We start from the raw sequence: 14568 nt of genomic DNA, 5'->3' as shown, positions 1-14568 counted from the left end.
ACTGTGCTTTTGAAATTCATGGCAGATCCCAGTGGCATAAGAATATACTGGCTTTCCATGCTCAGTCAGTGAAAGAATAACTTTTACTCCATTTAAATCCACCTTTGTCATTTTTCAGTTGACAAGATCAACATACTACTGGCTCTTTTGGCTAGAGAAATGCTGTATAGCTGGGGAGGAGTTTGAACCCTGCCCCTAGTATTGTGCAGGTAGTAAAGAGACTGCTGCAAAATATGCCTGGTGGCTTCAGCAGATACAACCATATTAAGCCATTATTTCCTATCCGTTTTACCTTCTAGAACGGCCCAGCCCTGATCTCCACACTTAAAGCTCTATACAGTCATGTGCATTCAAAAGGTCAGAAATATCTGACATTAAAAAGATGGAATATTGGATCACATGGACCTTAGACTGAGCTGATGTGGACTTGTTTTCCTGTGCCCACCTCCCACATTTTGTCCTGGTCTTGCTGTCTCCAAACAAAAGCAAATCCATGGTGAAGAGCTGAATGCCTTTAAATCCTCTGTCACTTAATTTGTGGGTCTTTCCTCTGGCCCGTCTCTAGGAATGGCAACTATCTGTAACATGGGGGCGGAGATTGGTGCCACCACCTCCCTTTTCCCATATAACCACCGGATGAAGAAATACTTGAGCAAGACTGGACGAGCTGGTAAGAGACTTGGGGAAGGCTGGTGGCAGGGTGCCCATCTCCTCTAGCTTTGGGTGCTCTACCATGTTGCACAGGGGTGGTGCCTATGGCAGTCAGCACCGTAGAGGTGGCACACTTGCTCGCCCTTGGGCGATGTGGGGATCTCTTGTGCTCCTCACCAGCACCCCCAGAAAAAACTGAATACAGGAGAGGCTTCATGGGCTCTACAGAGGGCTCTTGGTCAGACAGAAGAGTGTTAGAAGCTTTCGCCCCCCATTAGATTACCCTATTGACTCTTGATGTCACTCTTCTGGAACCTGTTATTTCACCTGCTACTCACGATGGGGTTGGGTGGAAATGCAGCTAACTGGTACAGTAAGAAGGTGCTTTATGGGCATGCCGTCCCAGGATGCCAGGTGTATGAGGAGAAGTCAAGGGTGTGCGCAATGTAAAAGGCCAGATCAAATCTGTTCACTGAATGGTGGTCACCTGGGTTACATGGTGCGAGAGGGGAGATCAGCAGGCAAGGTACCTGGTTAATGCTGGGATTGGGAATAGCCTGAGTACAGTGTCCCTTAGGATAAATGGTGTACAGCCTCTCCTGACCTCTGCATTTTCCAGCTTTCTTTTCTTATTTCAGAAATCGCTGCTTTGGCAGATGAATTCCAGGCACACTTGGTGCCTGATGCTGGCTGCGAATATGACCAGCTGGTTGAAATTAACCTCAGCGAGGTGAGGCTTGTTTCACTACCTCGTTCTTCTTGAACATTTAGATGTGAGTTTGTCCTGGATGAATAAGGAGCAAGCGTCTAACATGAGATACTTCATAGCCCTACGGAATCGTAGGCACTTCATAGCTGACATAAAAAGACACCGTGCCTGCCCAGAAGAGCTTGATCTCTACACTTAGATATGACCCAACAAACAAGGGTGACAGACAGTTGGGGAGGCGGATGAAGCAAGGATGAGGCTTGACATCAAAATGCTCATGTGATGACTCAATTCAAGCAAGTGTCCGTCTTGGTGATGCTATAAATAAATAAATTCCAAAGCCTGTCTCCTGACTAAATCTTCAGAGCTGTCTGCCTAGTAAACTCAGTTCCTTGTGCCCTCAAGTATTTCCTTCACCAGAATTTAGGAGAGATCTCTTCAATTTGTTGACTTCTTCCTGTTATTGAGGTGCTCGTAATGGAGAGCTCCATTTTAAAAGGACTCTCCAGGTCAAGAGTAAATCAATTATTTTTATAATTATTTTGATTATTGGGTAAAACAGGCATTTTATTTTATTGAGTTTAAGGGGGGAGGGGTGCATGCTAAACATTACCTTTCTGGCCTTTGTGTAATCCCTCAGCTACTTGTCATTGTTTCTTAAAGCTGAAACCCCATATCAATGGGCCTTTCACGCCAGACCTGGCGCATCCTGTGGCAGATGTTGGCACTGTGGCAGAAAAGGAGGGCTGGCCAGTGGATATTAGAGTTGGTGAGTAGCCTGTTTCCTGGTCTGCATTTTTCCTTGCAAACTGACTGCTCTTGCCTCGAGAGGAAGTGGCTTGCCATCTCCATTCAGTCTGGGCCTGCTTGACTCTCTCAACCATCTCCTGTCTTTTCTTTAAACTTGCCCTTCCACAGCCTGGTCTCCTTTGAGCCCCAAGAGTTGGTCATTGCCCCAACTCAGCATGACCGTTCTAACACCTGCTGGCTGTAAAGCAGAGCTGGAGTCTTGTACTCTCATTTTCAACATAGTAACACACTGGCTGTTTCCTCTGTCACTCAGACTGTGGCCTTCAAAAGATTACACTTCAGTCTGGAGAAGTGTTACAGTGATCTGGGGTGTTATCTGTAACTGAGAGATTGGGAAAATTTCCCCTAATTTGTTTACTTTGTGCATTTGACAGCACTTTGGTGTACAGTCTGTTTCCTGTGTTCATGTGATTCTCTCGCATAGCAACAGGAGAGAGACAAACACAATTCAAGAGAATCAAGGAAGACCCAAGGAGAAAATGCCGTATAGTGAGACTTAAAAATCTCTATCTGTTCAGTTTATTAAAAAAACTTGACAGGTGACTTGATTAGTGTATCATTTCCTTCACAAGGAGAAAATCCTGGGTACAAAAGGGCTCTCTAATCTACTGGGGAAAGGCACAACAAAGCCTATGGCTGGGAGCTAAAGCCACACAAAATAAAACTAGAAATAAGATGCAGTGAGGGTGATTAACCTTTGGAACCAACTCCCAAGGGAAGTGACGGATTCTCTCGTCTTGAAGCCATCAAGAGAAAAAGTTATGCTTTAGTCAGATGAGTTATTGGGCTCAATAATGGGGTAACTGGGTAAAATTCTGTGGCCTGTGATAGACAGGCGATCAGGTCCTTCCTAGCTTTAAACTATGAATTTTAAAGTGTTATAAAACCGAAGAAATTGGCTGGGAGATTTGGGGTAGGTGCAGTACGTGAAACCACTCCTAGCTCTTTTGTTTTTGTATGTTGGGGCTTTAGATTGGTGTCCCTGTGTTTTCTGCACTGATGGGTAAAGGAACCTATAATTGGTAGTGAAATAACTGCTTCCTGTTTATCCATCAAAAATCACAGGTCTGATTGGCAGTTGCACCAATTCAAGCTATGAGGATATGGGGCGTGCTGCTGCAGTGGCAAAGCAGGCCCTAGCACATGGGCTGAAATGCAAGTCTCAGTTCACTGTCACACCTGGCTCGGAGCAGATCCGCGCCACCATTGAAAGAGATGGCTATGTGAGTATGCACGCCCCCCACCCCTTCGGCACTTAACTGTCAGAGGAATGAGTCTTTCGAGCTATTTTCCGGGAATGGCTTTTTTCCAAAGAATTTGAGGGTCTGGAGGCAGGTGCTGGAGAGTTTAAAGTCTCTTCTTGCTGATCTCTAGAAGCCCTCTTGCTGTGATCTCCCCACTGGTGGGCTGGCTGCCTTTCCTGCTCCCAACTACATGTAGGGGTTAGCTTCTGGGCGTGGGCCTGCTGCCACTACCCCACTATCTCAGCATGGTGCTCCTGTGCTCATAACAGCTGGGCTGGAACTGTGAAATTGAAGCAGCCAGTAGGGATTGGAGCTGCCTGAGGAGAGACAGCAATGTTGCAGACACACAACCACTGCCAGAGTCCCAGCATAAAAGCTCCCCAAGACGGCTTAGTAAGGCTGACTGAAAACTTTCCATCCAAACCAATTGTGATGGGGTGGGGGGAGAAACTGATTAGGCATGGGGAAGAGGGGGGACAATCCATGTTCTGACCAGTTCCACGGCTTAATAAAATCCAAGGCTGTCCCATCCAAACTGGGACTACTAGTGAACCTGCCACATCGGCCTTCATTTTTGAATGTGTACAACTCCACACACCTGATATCTCTCCCAACACTTCAGTCTTCACACTGCCCATTGCAATCTCTTGATGGGTATCCCAAGCCTCTGCATAACAACTCTGCCCACAACCGCTGGCTTTTGAACTGGTCCCTTGTTTCCCACTCCCAGTGTCTGTAAAATGCTTTGCTCCCAGATATCCTAGATCTGGAAACTAGGGAGTGTACCAACAGTTAAGGGGTGGTTTCTGGTCAAGTGAACTTAGTACTTAGTGCAAGGTATGGACTGGCAGGCAAAACCTTCTAAAACCAGTACAGGATGGGCAGCAGCAGTACAAGTGCCCACCTCTCCTTCCCCAGTACTAATTTACAGCCTTTCCTGGATGAAACTCTCTCTCTTTCAAAATGACTCAAATGAAGTACACAGGAATTGAAAGGGGAAGCTAATACATGGCTTCAGGCTGAGGTGCCCTAGTTAGTGACATCTCTCCTGCCAGAAACATGGCAACTGCACGTTGAAAGGCTGGAATGCAGACTACTGGGTTGCTTTTTCTGCTGAGTAACTTTGTTCTTCCTTCCCTCCCCCAGGCTGGAATCCTGCGGGATGTTGGAGGGGTGGTTCTTGCCAATGCCTGTGGGCCATGCATTGGGCAGTGGGACAGGTAAGGGGGAATGAACATAAGGAAATCCCTTCTACAGCTTTATTTCGTATCTCACTTTTCATACAAACTGGCATCCTGAAACACCCAATAAGACTGACTGGCATAGCAAAAGCTCTCAATATTAAGAGTAACAAGTGAATAAACTGGTGCATTTTGGCCACAGATGATCAATAATAGGAAAGAAAGGAAGAGTTACAGGCAAGATAATGTCTCAGCTGAGATTTAACATGAGGTGGGGGGATACTAGGAATTGCAGTGGGGAAGACTCTTGAGAAGAGTGGCCATATTTTAGGAAGGGACAGAGGAGGTGAATAAAGAGAAAAGGTATGTGTGAGAGGATGGAGTTAAGGCTCTGCTGGGTTTTTGGTTTTTAAAACCAAAGGGTGACATTTGACCTGGATCCTGTGTTATATAGGTGGGGACAGCCAGTGGCACAGGGGTTTGGAGAGTCTTGTGTTCACAACTTCATTCCGAAGGGTTGGAGTAGCGTTGCGGCCCATTCTGGACACTGTGTGCTGCTAGACTATCATTAGAGTAGCACAGATGTGGAGAGCTCAACCTCCCGTAAAATACCAAATATCACTGTTCAGCAGTGGCTCATTCAGTGTTGCACACTATAACCTATACTCCTGGGAGGGAATGTTAGGTCAGATCACTGACCTGATCACTCTCAAAGTACTGTGTGATCTCTTCCATCTGGAAGATGCCACAAAAGCCAGACCAAGGGGATCTTTAACATCTTGCTGATTCTAGAAGAATCTCTAGAAGCAACATACCATCTGGTGGCGTTAGCAAAGCACATTTGTTCCTCTGCATTTCTTTATAGGAAAGACACCAAGAAAGGAGAGAAGAATACAATTGTTACATCCTATAACAGAAATTTCACAGGCCGCAATGATGCTAACCCAGAGACGCATGCATTTGTGACCTCTCCAGAGGTACAGTACACAGGCTGGCAGGAGGGAGCTGGACCCGTGGAATGACTGTGGGAATTCAATTCCTGGGACTACATTGTCTTTAGAGAAGGTCCTGCTTTCTGGTGGGGTTGGGAAGAGAAATTGGCAGCCCTGATATGGACAGGACTTAACCATGTTCCAAATGCTTTGGGATGTGAGAAGAGGCCCCTGAAGGCCATTGTAAACTTTGGCTTTGATTCTCTCAGTATAAGATGCTCACTGAGAAATCAATAGTCTGGTTGCCCAAAGAGCTATCAAGATGAAGTCTTGGACCATCTACAATCCCCAAACAGATTCTAAATCTTGCTGTAATTCAGGGGTGGTAACTTCCTACTCTGCCTCATAACTACATTGTTCAATTAAACATGTTTATGTAGTCCTTTAACGCCAATCTCTTCAGTAGCCCCAAAACTAATTTGTCTTGGCCTGATTTCATTTCACTGTGATACCCAAGACAAATACATTTGAGTTCCCATCTCCCTGCAGGCACCGCCCCTATTGCTAGTCTTGGAAGCACCATGACTTCTGGGTCTGAGACTTTAATGTATGGCAGAGTTGGGGGTAGGACTTTAAAATCAGAGAGATGAAGTGAGCAAAATGTACTTTCTCAGATTGTCACAGCCCTGGCTATTGCTGGCACCCTGAAATTTAACCCTGAGACAGACTCCCTGACTGGAGCCGATGGGAAGAAGTTTAAACTAGAAGCACCTGATGCAGATGAGCTGCCTACACTGGTAACATTTGTCTTGTAGACTGACTTTCCGCCAAGTGGGGATGAAGGGGGAGGCATGTAACATCAGTGGAAATGTATATTACTGCTCGATTAGATGTAGTTTGGGGGGGAGGACCACCCTGCTGTGGGATTAGAGGGTGGCACAGAGGAAGAAAACTGGGTGTTGCTCATGGAAGACTTCTCATATACAACCACTTGATTCCCATTGTTGAAATGCAAGTTCTGGCCTTGTGTGAATACAAGAACTTTGCTTGTTTTTGTTTCAAATGCTGTTGTGAGTGTGGTTGAAGAGAATGGTAGTGAACTCTCGATCTTTCTTCCCTGACAGGAGTTTGACCCAGGCCAGGACACCTATCGGCATCCCCCCAAAGATAGAAGTGGGCAGCATGTAGATGTAAGCCCCACCAGCCAGCGCCTGCAGTTACTTGAGCCCTTTGATAAGTGGGATGGCAAGGATCTGGAAGACATGCTGATCCTCATCAAGGTCAGGAATGGGGGGTAGTTTGGGGCTCAGATCTGAAAGGACTCCAGGTAGTTCTAGAACAGATCCATAAAGCAACTGTGGGATTTGGGTGACCTGACTTGGTAGAGAAACTGTGCAAGGTTCTAATGATGCACTCAGATTAGCAGTTTTGACAAGTGTATAAAGCAGGTGTTCACTCCATCACAGAAAGGGTGGGTGAGTGATTTGTTTTCTTTGTGCTGATTTCCCTTCTCCCTGTTCTCTCTCCCTCCCTCCCCCTGTTAGTTTTGCAAGGTTACTTTAGAGGAAGTCATACAGTCCCGTAATACATTTAGCTGCATAACCATGGGGTGGAGATGTCTTGACTGCCAGCTGCTCAATTCATATCCTGAAGCATAAGGCTATGTCATTTATTAGCCTACCTCAGCTAGCGCCACTTTTATTTACTATTCAGAGAAGTGTCTGATCCTCTTCTGAATCTCGCCTCTGTTTGCACCAGTAATATCCTGCCACAGAAAGCTAACGAGGGCACTTCTGTAGCGCGTTCCATCTTTCCTGTCGTTCCTTTCTGGGAGAAGTTTTTTATGCCTCAGGCACTTCCTCCCCTCCTCACCACAAACACTTTTTTTTTTTTTTTTTTTTTTTTTTTTTATTTCTGCTTTTCTTGTCCTTCATGTCATGGATAGAAGTCCCTTCACAAAGTTAAACGTTGCTCCTATATTTTAATCGGGTGTGACAGATGGAGCTTTTCATGATTGCTGTAAAGGAAGAGTGAACACCCGCAGTTAGCAAGGGGAGTTCTGAAATGCAGTCCTTTACGATCTGTGCACTCCTTCTGAGCATGTTCCCAATTCCCATTGGTGCAGGAAGTGAACGTTGGTTTCCTTGGCGGCCAGTGTTGTGGTATAAAATGCTACCACCAGGTTGTGCTGTTCTTGTTTCATCCCAGAGCTTTTTGATGCTAGTACTTAAAATCTGAATCATGAAGGGTTCCTTTGACTAACACTCTGGGAGTCTGAGACCAGAAGCAATATTAACAATCTATCTTGGAGCTGTGAGCTCCATCCTTACAAGCCAAGAAGGGTTGGACCGTTTTAGTACTTGGATTGGAGACCTTCATAGAAAAAACAGGTGCTGTGGAAAGTGGGATTGGTGACTCAACAGGTGAGCACTATTCCTTCTAATTCCTTACTGAACCAGTGCCCCCACTATGAAGTTAAGGGGGCACTGTGCTGCCTTTTGGATGAAATGTAACACTGAGAACTTGATTGCTTTTGGTTCCTAATGAACCCACTGCTGTGTGAAGTGTGAAAAAGTGGTTGGGTCAGGTGTCATGGCTCAATTCCAATTTGGAATTCTGCCTTCCTAAAATTCTTCCAGCAGTTTCAAATAGAGATGTTCTTCCCTTACCCTCCATTGCAGATGCAGAATGATTGTTGCATTTTGTCCCAGAGATGGCTGTGATTCCATATCAGGTGTGATGTCCTCACATACATGGCTTCTAAAGGGCTTTAGGATCCTTCAGAATGAAAAGTGCTCCAGAAATGCAAAGTCAATCCTTACAGCATCCTTCCCTGAGTGAGGAAAGACTTTCATCTAGTTTCTTTTGCTGCACTCCAGGTGAAAGGGAAATGTACTACCGACCACATCTCTGCAGCCGGTCCATGGCTCAAATTCCGTGGCCATCTGGACAATATCTCCAACAACCTGCTGATTGGAGCCATCAATATTGAGAATGGCAAGGCCAACTCAGTGCGGAATGCATTAAACCAGGAGTTTGGGCCAGTCCCAGACACAGCCCGCTACTACAAGGTGAGAGTTCCTACCTTCCATCCACCTCTAATGTCAGAGGGTATCTGGATGTGTTATGGTGAGAGGTACTGGTGACTGCTTAGATCTCAAACGTAGCTAATATAGCTGTCACTTTAAATTGATCACAAGCCCCACAGCTAAGCCAAAAGGAGGTTGTGAACTGATCTAGGAGTTTTTGGACTGAGTGGGTGGAGGGGGTTTGCTGAGTAGTGAAGGCAGTCAGGGCAGAAACAGGCAGCAGGAACGAGCAGCTGAAAGCACTGTCTCTGGCCCTGGAAGAAACCTAGGGAGAAGCTTTTGTGTAAGTGGTGCAAGCTGAACAAGTGGCATTGGTGTGGTGAGCAAAAGGTGTTCCCTGCAGCTTGATTCCCTCTGCATTCAGAGAGACAGGATGCTATAAATAATGTACAAAACTGCATCCAAGAAATCCCAGACTATCACCAGTTTCTGCTCCTAACTGGAACATCTCCAGCTCCCAAACTTTGACTAGCTGTTTGGTTTGAAAAGCTACAGAGAGGGTACTATGCTTCATGCTATTCTGCAGTAGAGGTCACACCATACCTCACCACTGAATTGGCTCTTTACTAGTCCTCTCAGTGTTTGGGCTGTCTCCAGGGATCCACTCTAGTTAGATTGTGTGGGGTAACTACCATTTTCCTCTCCCTCCCTGGAGGAGAGAATACCTAGTGACCCAGAACTCTCAAACTGAAGGGAGACACTGGAAATGCTGCTCAAGTCCCTGCTGCCCTTATGAGCACAGTTGTCTTCAAGCCAAGGTGGAATCTCTTCACTGGAGTTTGTTCCATCTGTATGATCGATCTGATTGATATTATTTAGAAAATTATCAAACATTTTGCCCCCTCCATTCTTTGAAAACTCCTTGCTGAACTTGAGGATGATGGAAACTGTTAGAGAAAATGCCCTTACCACCCTATTCCCCACAGCTCGACAAGTGCCCATGGGTTAACTTCCCATCTGCCAGAAGAATCATGGCTCTCAGGAGCAGTTCCAGGAACGTGCCATGTCTACCTTACGTTGCCTCTGCTGGCAGGGTGGCTGCCACAGGACAGACAATGGCATTGGGGGACTATTCAGGAAGAGTCTGTGGTTGAAACTCCACCCCGGAGGCTAAGCAATATCTAGGGTCTCCAAAATCCATTGTCCAGTTAGTCCTCCATCGCCAAGGATGACAATACCTAGCTCTCTAGATAGCTCTTAATAGGATGGGCGACATATAAATGTGGGAGTTAAAGGAGCCCTCTGGAGGACTCTCCTCAGCAGATTTTTTAATCCATAGAGCACTAAGGAATGGAAGATGAGTGTGACCATGCACAGGTAACCTTTATTTTGGGATATCTTAACTTCTGAGTGCTTGGCTTTGCAACCTTAATGCTCGCAACATAATTTGTGGGTAATATAAAATTATTTGCATTGCTTTTGGTCACAGAAAAATGGCATCAAATGGGTGGTTGTTGGGGATGAAAACTATGGTGAGGGATCGAGTCGGGAACATGCAGCATTGGAACCACGTCACCTGGGAGGCAGAGCCATCATCACAAAGAGCTTTGCCAGGATTCATGGTGAGTACCACCACCAGCACCTGGATACTGTGTGGCGTATAAGAAGTTTCCTTATGGCTTGGAAGACCCTATTTCCTTGACGTGTTCAGTACTGGGGGCAGGAAAGAAAACAGGATTTGCTGGAGCAAATCCATTGTCCATCTAGTCTGGTGTCCTGCCTGCCATTGTCTTACTATACGGTGTTTCTTTCGATCTGTTTTAGCTTACCAAAACAAGGACTGAAGTGATTTGATAAGTGTGTAAGTACCTTCATGAGGGAAAAAGATCACATACTAAAAGACTAATCTAGCAGAGAGAGGCTTAAGAATCAATGGCTAGAAGCTGATCAAACTAAGAAAGGCGTAACTTTTAATGGTGAGGATGATTAATCACTGGAACAAACTACCAAGGGAAGTGGTGGATTCTTCATCTCTTGATGTCTTCAAGAGTGGATTTTTTTTGGCAGTTGTGCTTTGACTAAATACAAGTCATGGGGCTCAATACTGGGGTAACTAGGTGAAATTCTGTGGCCTGTGCTATATAGGTCAGACTAGATGAGTTCATGGTCCCTTCTGACCTTAATCTATGAATCCACACCCACACTTACACCTCCCTGGGGAAGCTCCATTGAAGTCCACTCCCAACAGGGATAAAGATGACCTAAAAAGTTTACAAACATCCATCTTATTATAAAGTCTCTAAGTTATTGAATTCCATCAGTTTCTTGCCTGGAAAGCCATTAGAAGTATTCTTCTTAGAGGTGGTATGTAAGAAACACATGCCACATGCTTCACTGCTCGGCAGACTCCAACAAAGGGGTGCAGGGGGTGAGATGGGATAGCAGATAGTGACTTCTAGATCTTTTGCAATTGGCTGTTTGAGGAGAGGGAGTTACTGAACCAATGGTGGCAGATAGAATGCAATCATTCAGAAAGTTGTGTACTACTGAAACTCCACCTGTGTCTGTTTCTATCTGTTTGTTTTTTGAAAATGTACCTTAAACGGTCTCAGCTTTTTCAGTAGGATCTGCAATGGAACAGAGTTGGGTGTGTCTCTGGATGCTTCCCTCCCCAACTGGTTCAGTGTGTGCTGGATCTTAGATCTGTGACCGTACTCTTAAAGACCAGATAAAATGTTACCACACTGCCCCTAGAAAAGCCAAGAATAGTTTGGGGCAAACTTATAGAAGGATCGATGTCCTGTTTAATCAGAATACACCAAGGCCTCCAAATCTGAACCATGCAATTCTTGGTCAAGCAACTTTTTGTTGTGGTGGAAACATCTGCGAAATCTCATTACTCACAAGATCTGGAAGTCCCTATATACTTAGTATCCAGATTTATTTGTACTCTTATAGTGCCTAGGCTTCAGCTGCATTGTGCAAGGCACGGTAGAAACACATGGCAGCTGCTGATTGTGATATTCAAGTATCAAACAGTATTGTGGATGTTCTTGTACCTCTGATACTGAGCTTATCCATCACGTTCCCTGCAAACTTCCCTTCCACCTAACAATGCTCCTCCTTGTCCGCTTGCTAACACTGTTGGGTGAAAGGGGGAAATGAGGAAGATACCTTTCTGAAGCTTGTTGGCAGACTACTCCTGTCCTTCGTTTCATTGCTCAGAAGAGAGAAGTGAGAGCTGCTGGATAAAATGAGCACTGGCTATGGAGCTACCATTGCCTGAGGGGCAGCCATTGCATTGTCAGTATATTATGCTGCAATACCTAAAATGTGGGATGTTATTTATCCCCCATGCCAGGCTCACTAAACTGTCATATACCCTTTTGTGGTGGGTGGTGAACCCTTGCGGTCTTATTTACAGAAACCAACCTGAAGAAGCAAGGCCTGCTGCCTCTAACTTTTGCTGACCCAGCTGACTACAACAAGATTCATCCTGTGGACAAGCTGAGCATTGTGGGTCTGGCAGACTTTGCACCTGGAAAGGTAACTGGTTGGATTTCCTATTGCAGCAATGAGCTGCATTTTGCTTCCACGGGGCTAACTGCCAGGGATCAGAGAGATTTCTAGGGGGAGGGAGGATTATGACTAACTCTGCTCCTAGAGCAGCAGTTCTCAAACTGTGGGTCAGGACTCCGAAGTGGGTCAAACCCCATTTTAATGGAGTTGCCAGGGCGTACTTAACTTGCTGGGGCCCAGGCCCAAAGCCCGAGTCCCATCGCCAGGGACTGAAGCAGAAGCCCAAGGGCTTGAGCCCTGAGTGACGGGGCTCAGCTTACAGGCTCCCTGCCTGGGACTGAAGTCCTGGGGCCAAAGGGGCTTGGGTGGGCACAGGGTTCAGTCCCCCATCTTGGGGTTGGGTAGTAATTGTTGTCAGAAGGGGGTCACAGTGCAATGAAGTCTGAGAACCCCTGTCCTAGAGGGAGTGATGGAAGCCAGGCCTAGTGTTCTGAATGGAGTACTTACAAATATACGAATTGCCAACCGGATCTGAATGGTCCATATAGTCTAGTCCAGTATTCTGGATTTACTGGTGGTCCAGAGAGCTGACTCTCACTCATGGTGCTGGCCTCAATTCCTGCTGCCTCTCCCCATTGATGATGATGTAAAAATAAATTACTTCAGTTATTGCTATTCAGTGGCAGCTACAGCAGTCTGTTACAGGGGAGTGTTATGGGATTGCAATTGGGACAACTGAGCTTCCTGGTTGCAGATGGAAGAGGCAGTGTCTATAGGGCACTTGAGTTAAAGGACCCCTGAATTAGAAATTGTGTTAAACTGAAGGGGTCACTCACTCCTCTATCACAGGCTCAGTGTTCTCCTTTAAGTGATTCCTTTTAACCCTTTCAACAGGGTAGGGTCAAAGACTTTCTAGTGAGCATCCTGCATTCTCTTACAAATGTTGCTCCAGGAAAGGAGAAAATGTAAACTCCAATCTTTTGCTTCCCTCCTCTCCCCTCTATAGCCCCTGAAATGCATCATCAAGCATCCCAATGGGAGTCAGGAAACAATCATGCTGAACCACACCTTCAATGAGACGCAGATAGAATGGTTCCAGGCGGGCAGTGCCCTGAACAGAATGAAGGAGATGCAGCAACACTAAAACAGCTGCACATAGGACCCAGTGGACTTGGCTCTGACATTTTAATAGAAGTGCAATTCCATGGCTGCTGGACATAAATGTCTGATCAAATGTAACCATAGCTTCTTTTTCGTAGCTGTATTAGTTCACTGACACTGAACAGGGAGTGCAGCTCAGCTTGCTGCGTCTTGGTTTCCAAATTCCCCAGCTCTTTGGTTCAGATTTCACTTGTATTTATTTTTGAAGATAACTGCTCAGTTGGCTTTTTCTGCCCAATCATTTCATGGATGGCTGAAGAAATTTAAAGTAGGACTTTTTGGTTCTTGTGAAAATATAAAATCCAAAATAAAGATTGTGTTGGACATCTCTGGTTTGAACTGTTGTATTGATATTTCTGATCACTGACCACACTCTGCCTGCAAGAGGTTGAAGGTGGGGCTATGTGACTCCAGAAACGCTGTTAACTTGCCTTCACTACACCATCCTCTACTCTCAAGGGCATCTGCACTCCAATTGTCAGTACACAGCCTTGGTCTCCTCTTGCACTTGTGAATATCAGTTTATGCCCTAAAAGCTCACTTCCATCTGTGACTGGCCAAATGATAGGATGGAGAATAAGCAAACAGCTGCACACTGTGACCTCCCAACTGGCTATTGCACTTCTCTCCTAGGAATAAATTCATCCACCCTGCAAAAAGCTGTTACAGGCAGAAATCTTGCTGTTCAGCAATTCCAATCTCCATGAACTACACCTTCCCCCTGCCCTAATACTCCACTTCCTCTTTGCAATTGGCCTAAGACCTCATCTCTCTGACTTCCTACACCAGCTATAGTCCACCAGAACAACGACCTAAATGGGGGAGACTTGTGAGGAGAGCAGCTCTTTCCTGGGACCTAGAGTAGTACATCACACTCATCCAGAGGAGACAACAGTGGACCTTGCCACTCACCCCTTACTTACATGCAAATCTTAACTAATTGATTCTTCACTCACTGGGTGAATAGGTCCAGAGATCACTTGTATTTAAGTAGGTGAAAGGCTTTCAGATGGTATGAGCATAAGTACCTAGGACTGTAGAGGAGAAATGGTATGTGTCAGGTAGTCAGCATATACAAGCAGAGTAAAAGTATACAGGTCGTGTCAAGTGGAAATTTTTTTTTTTTTTAGAATGGGATCTGAAATTCACTTACTGGGAATAGAAGGGCCCCCAACTGCAGCAAGGCTTAGGGGGAAGCAACTCTCAACTGTGTAGTTCCAATTACCCCTTTAATTTATTGCTACCCTTGAAAGGAATAGCAGTAGTACATAGCTGGGGTGAAAAGTTCATGCTAGGTGTATGCTAGTGCATACTACCTCAATTTCATTCCAA

General features: G+C 45.6%; 1 protein-coding gene across 1 annotated transcript in view; it reads left to right on the top strand.

Moving 5' to 3' along the window:
- Window positions 1-13564, top strand: part of ACO2 (aconitase 2) — a 31902-nt gene extending 18338 nt beyond the window's left edge. The window contains exons 7-18 of the mRNA XM_054030730.1: window positions 566-670; window positions 1290-1381; window positions 2024-2129; window positions 3236-3393; window positions 4561-4634; window positions 5461-5572; window positions 6202-6324; window positions 6652-6807; window positions 8407-8598; window positions 10046-10178; window positions 11981-12102; window positions 13082-13564. Of these exons, the coding sequence (XP_053886705.1) occupies window positions 566-670; window positions 1290-1381; window positions 2024-2129; window positions 3236-3393; window positions 4561-4634; window positions 5461-5572; window positions 6202-6324; window positions 6652-6807; window positions 8407-8598; window positions 10046-10178; window positions 11981-12102; window positions 13082-13219 (1511 nt within the window). The 3' untranslated portion in view covers window positions 13220-13564. The remainder of the gene's footprint in view (window positions 1-565; window positions 671-1289; window positions 1382-2023; window positions 2130-3235; window positions 3394-4560; window positions 4635-5460; window positions 5573-6201; window positions 6325-6651; window positions 6808-8406; window positions 8599-10045; window positions 10179-11980; window positions 12103-13081) is intronic.
- The last annotated feature ends 1004 nt before the right edge of the window (window positions 13565-14568 follow it).

The sequence above is a fragment of the Malaclemys terrapin genome, chromosome 1, assembly GCF_027887155.1.
Source record: "Malaclemys terrapin pileata isolate rMalTer1 chromosome 1, rMalTer1.hap1, whole genome shotgun sequence".
Lineage (NCBI taxonomy): Eukaryota > Metazoa > Chordata > Testudines > Emydidae > Malaclemys > Malaclemys terrapin.
This window is presented reverse-complemented; position numbering and strand designations above follow the sequence as displayed.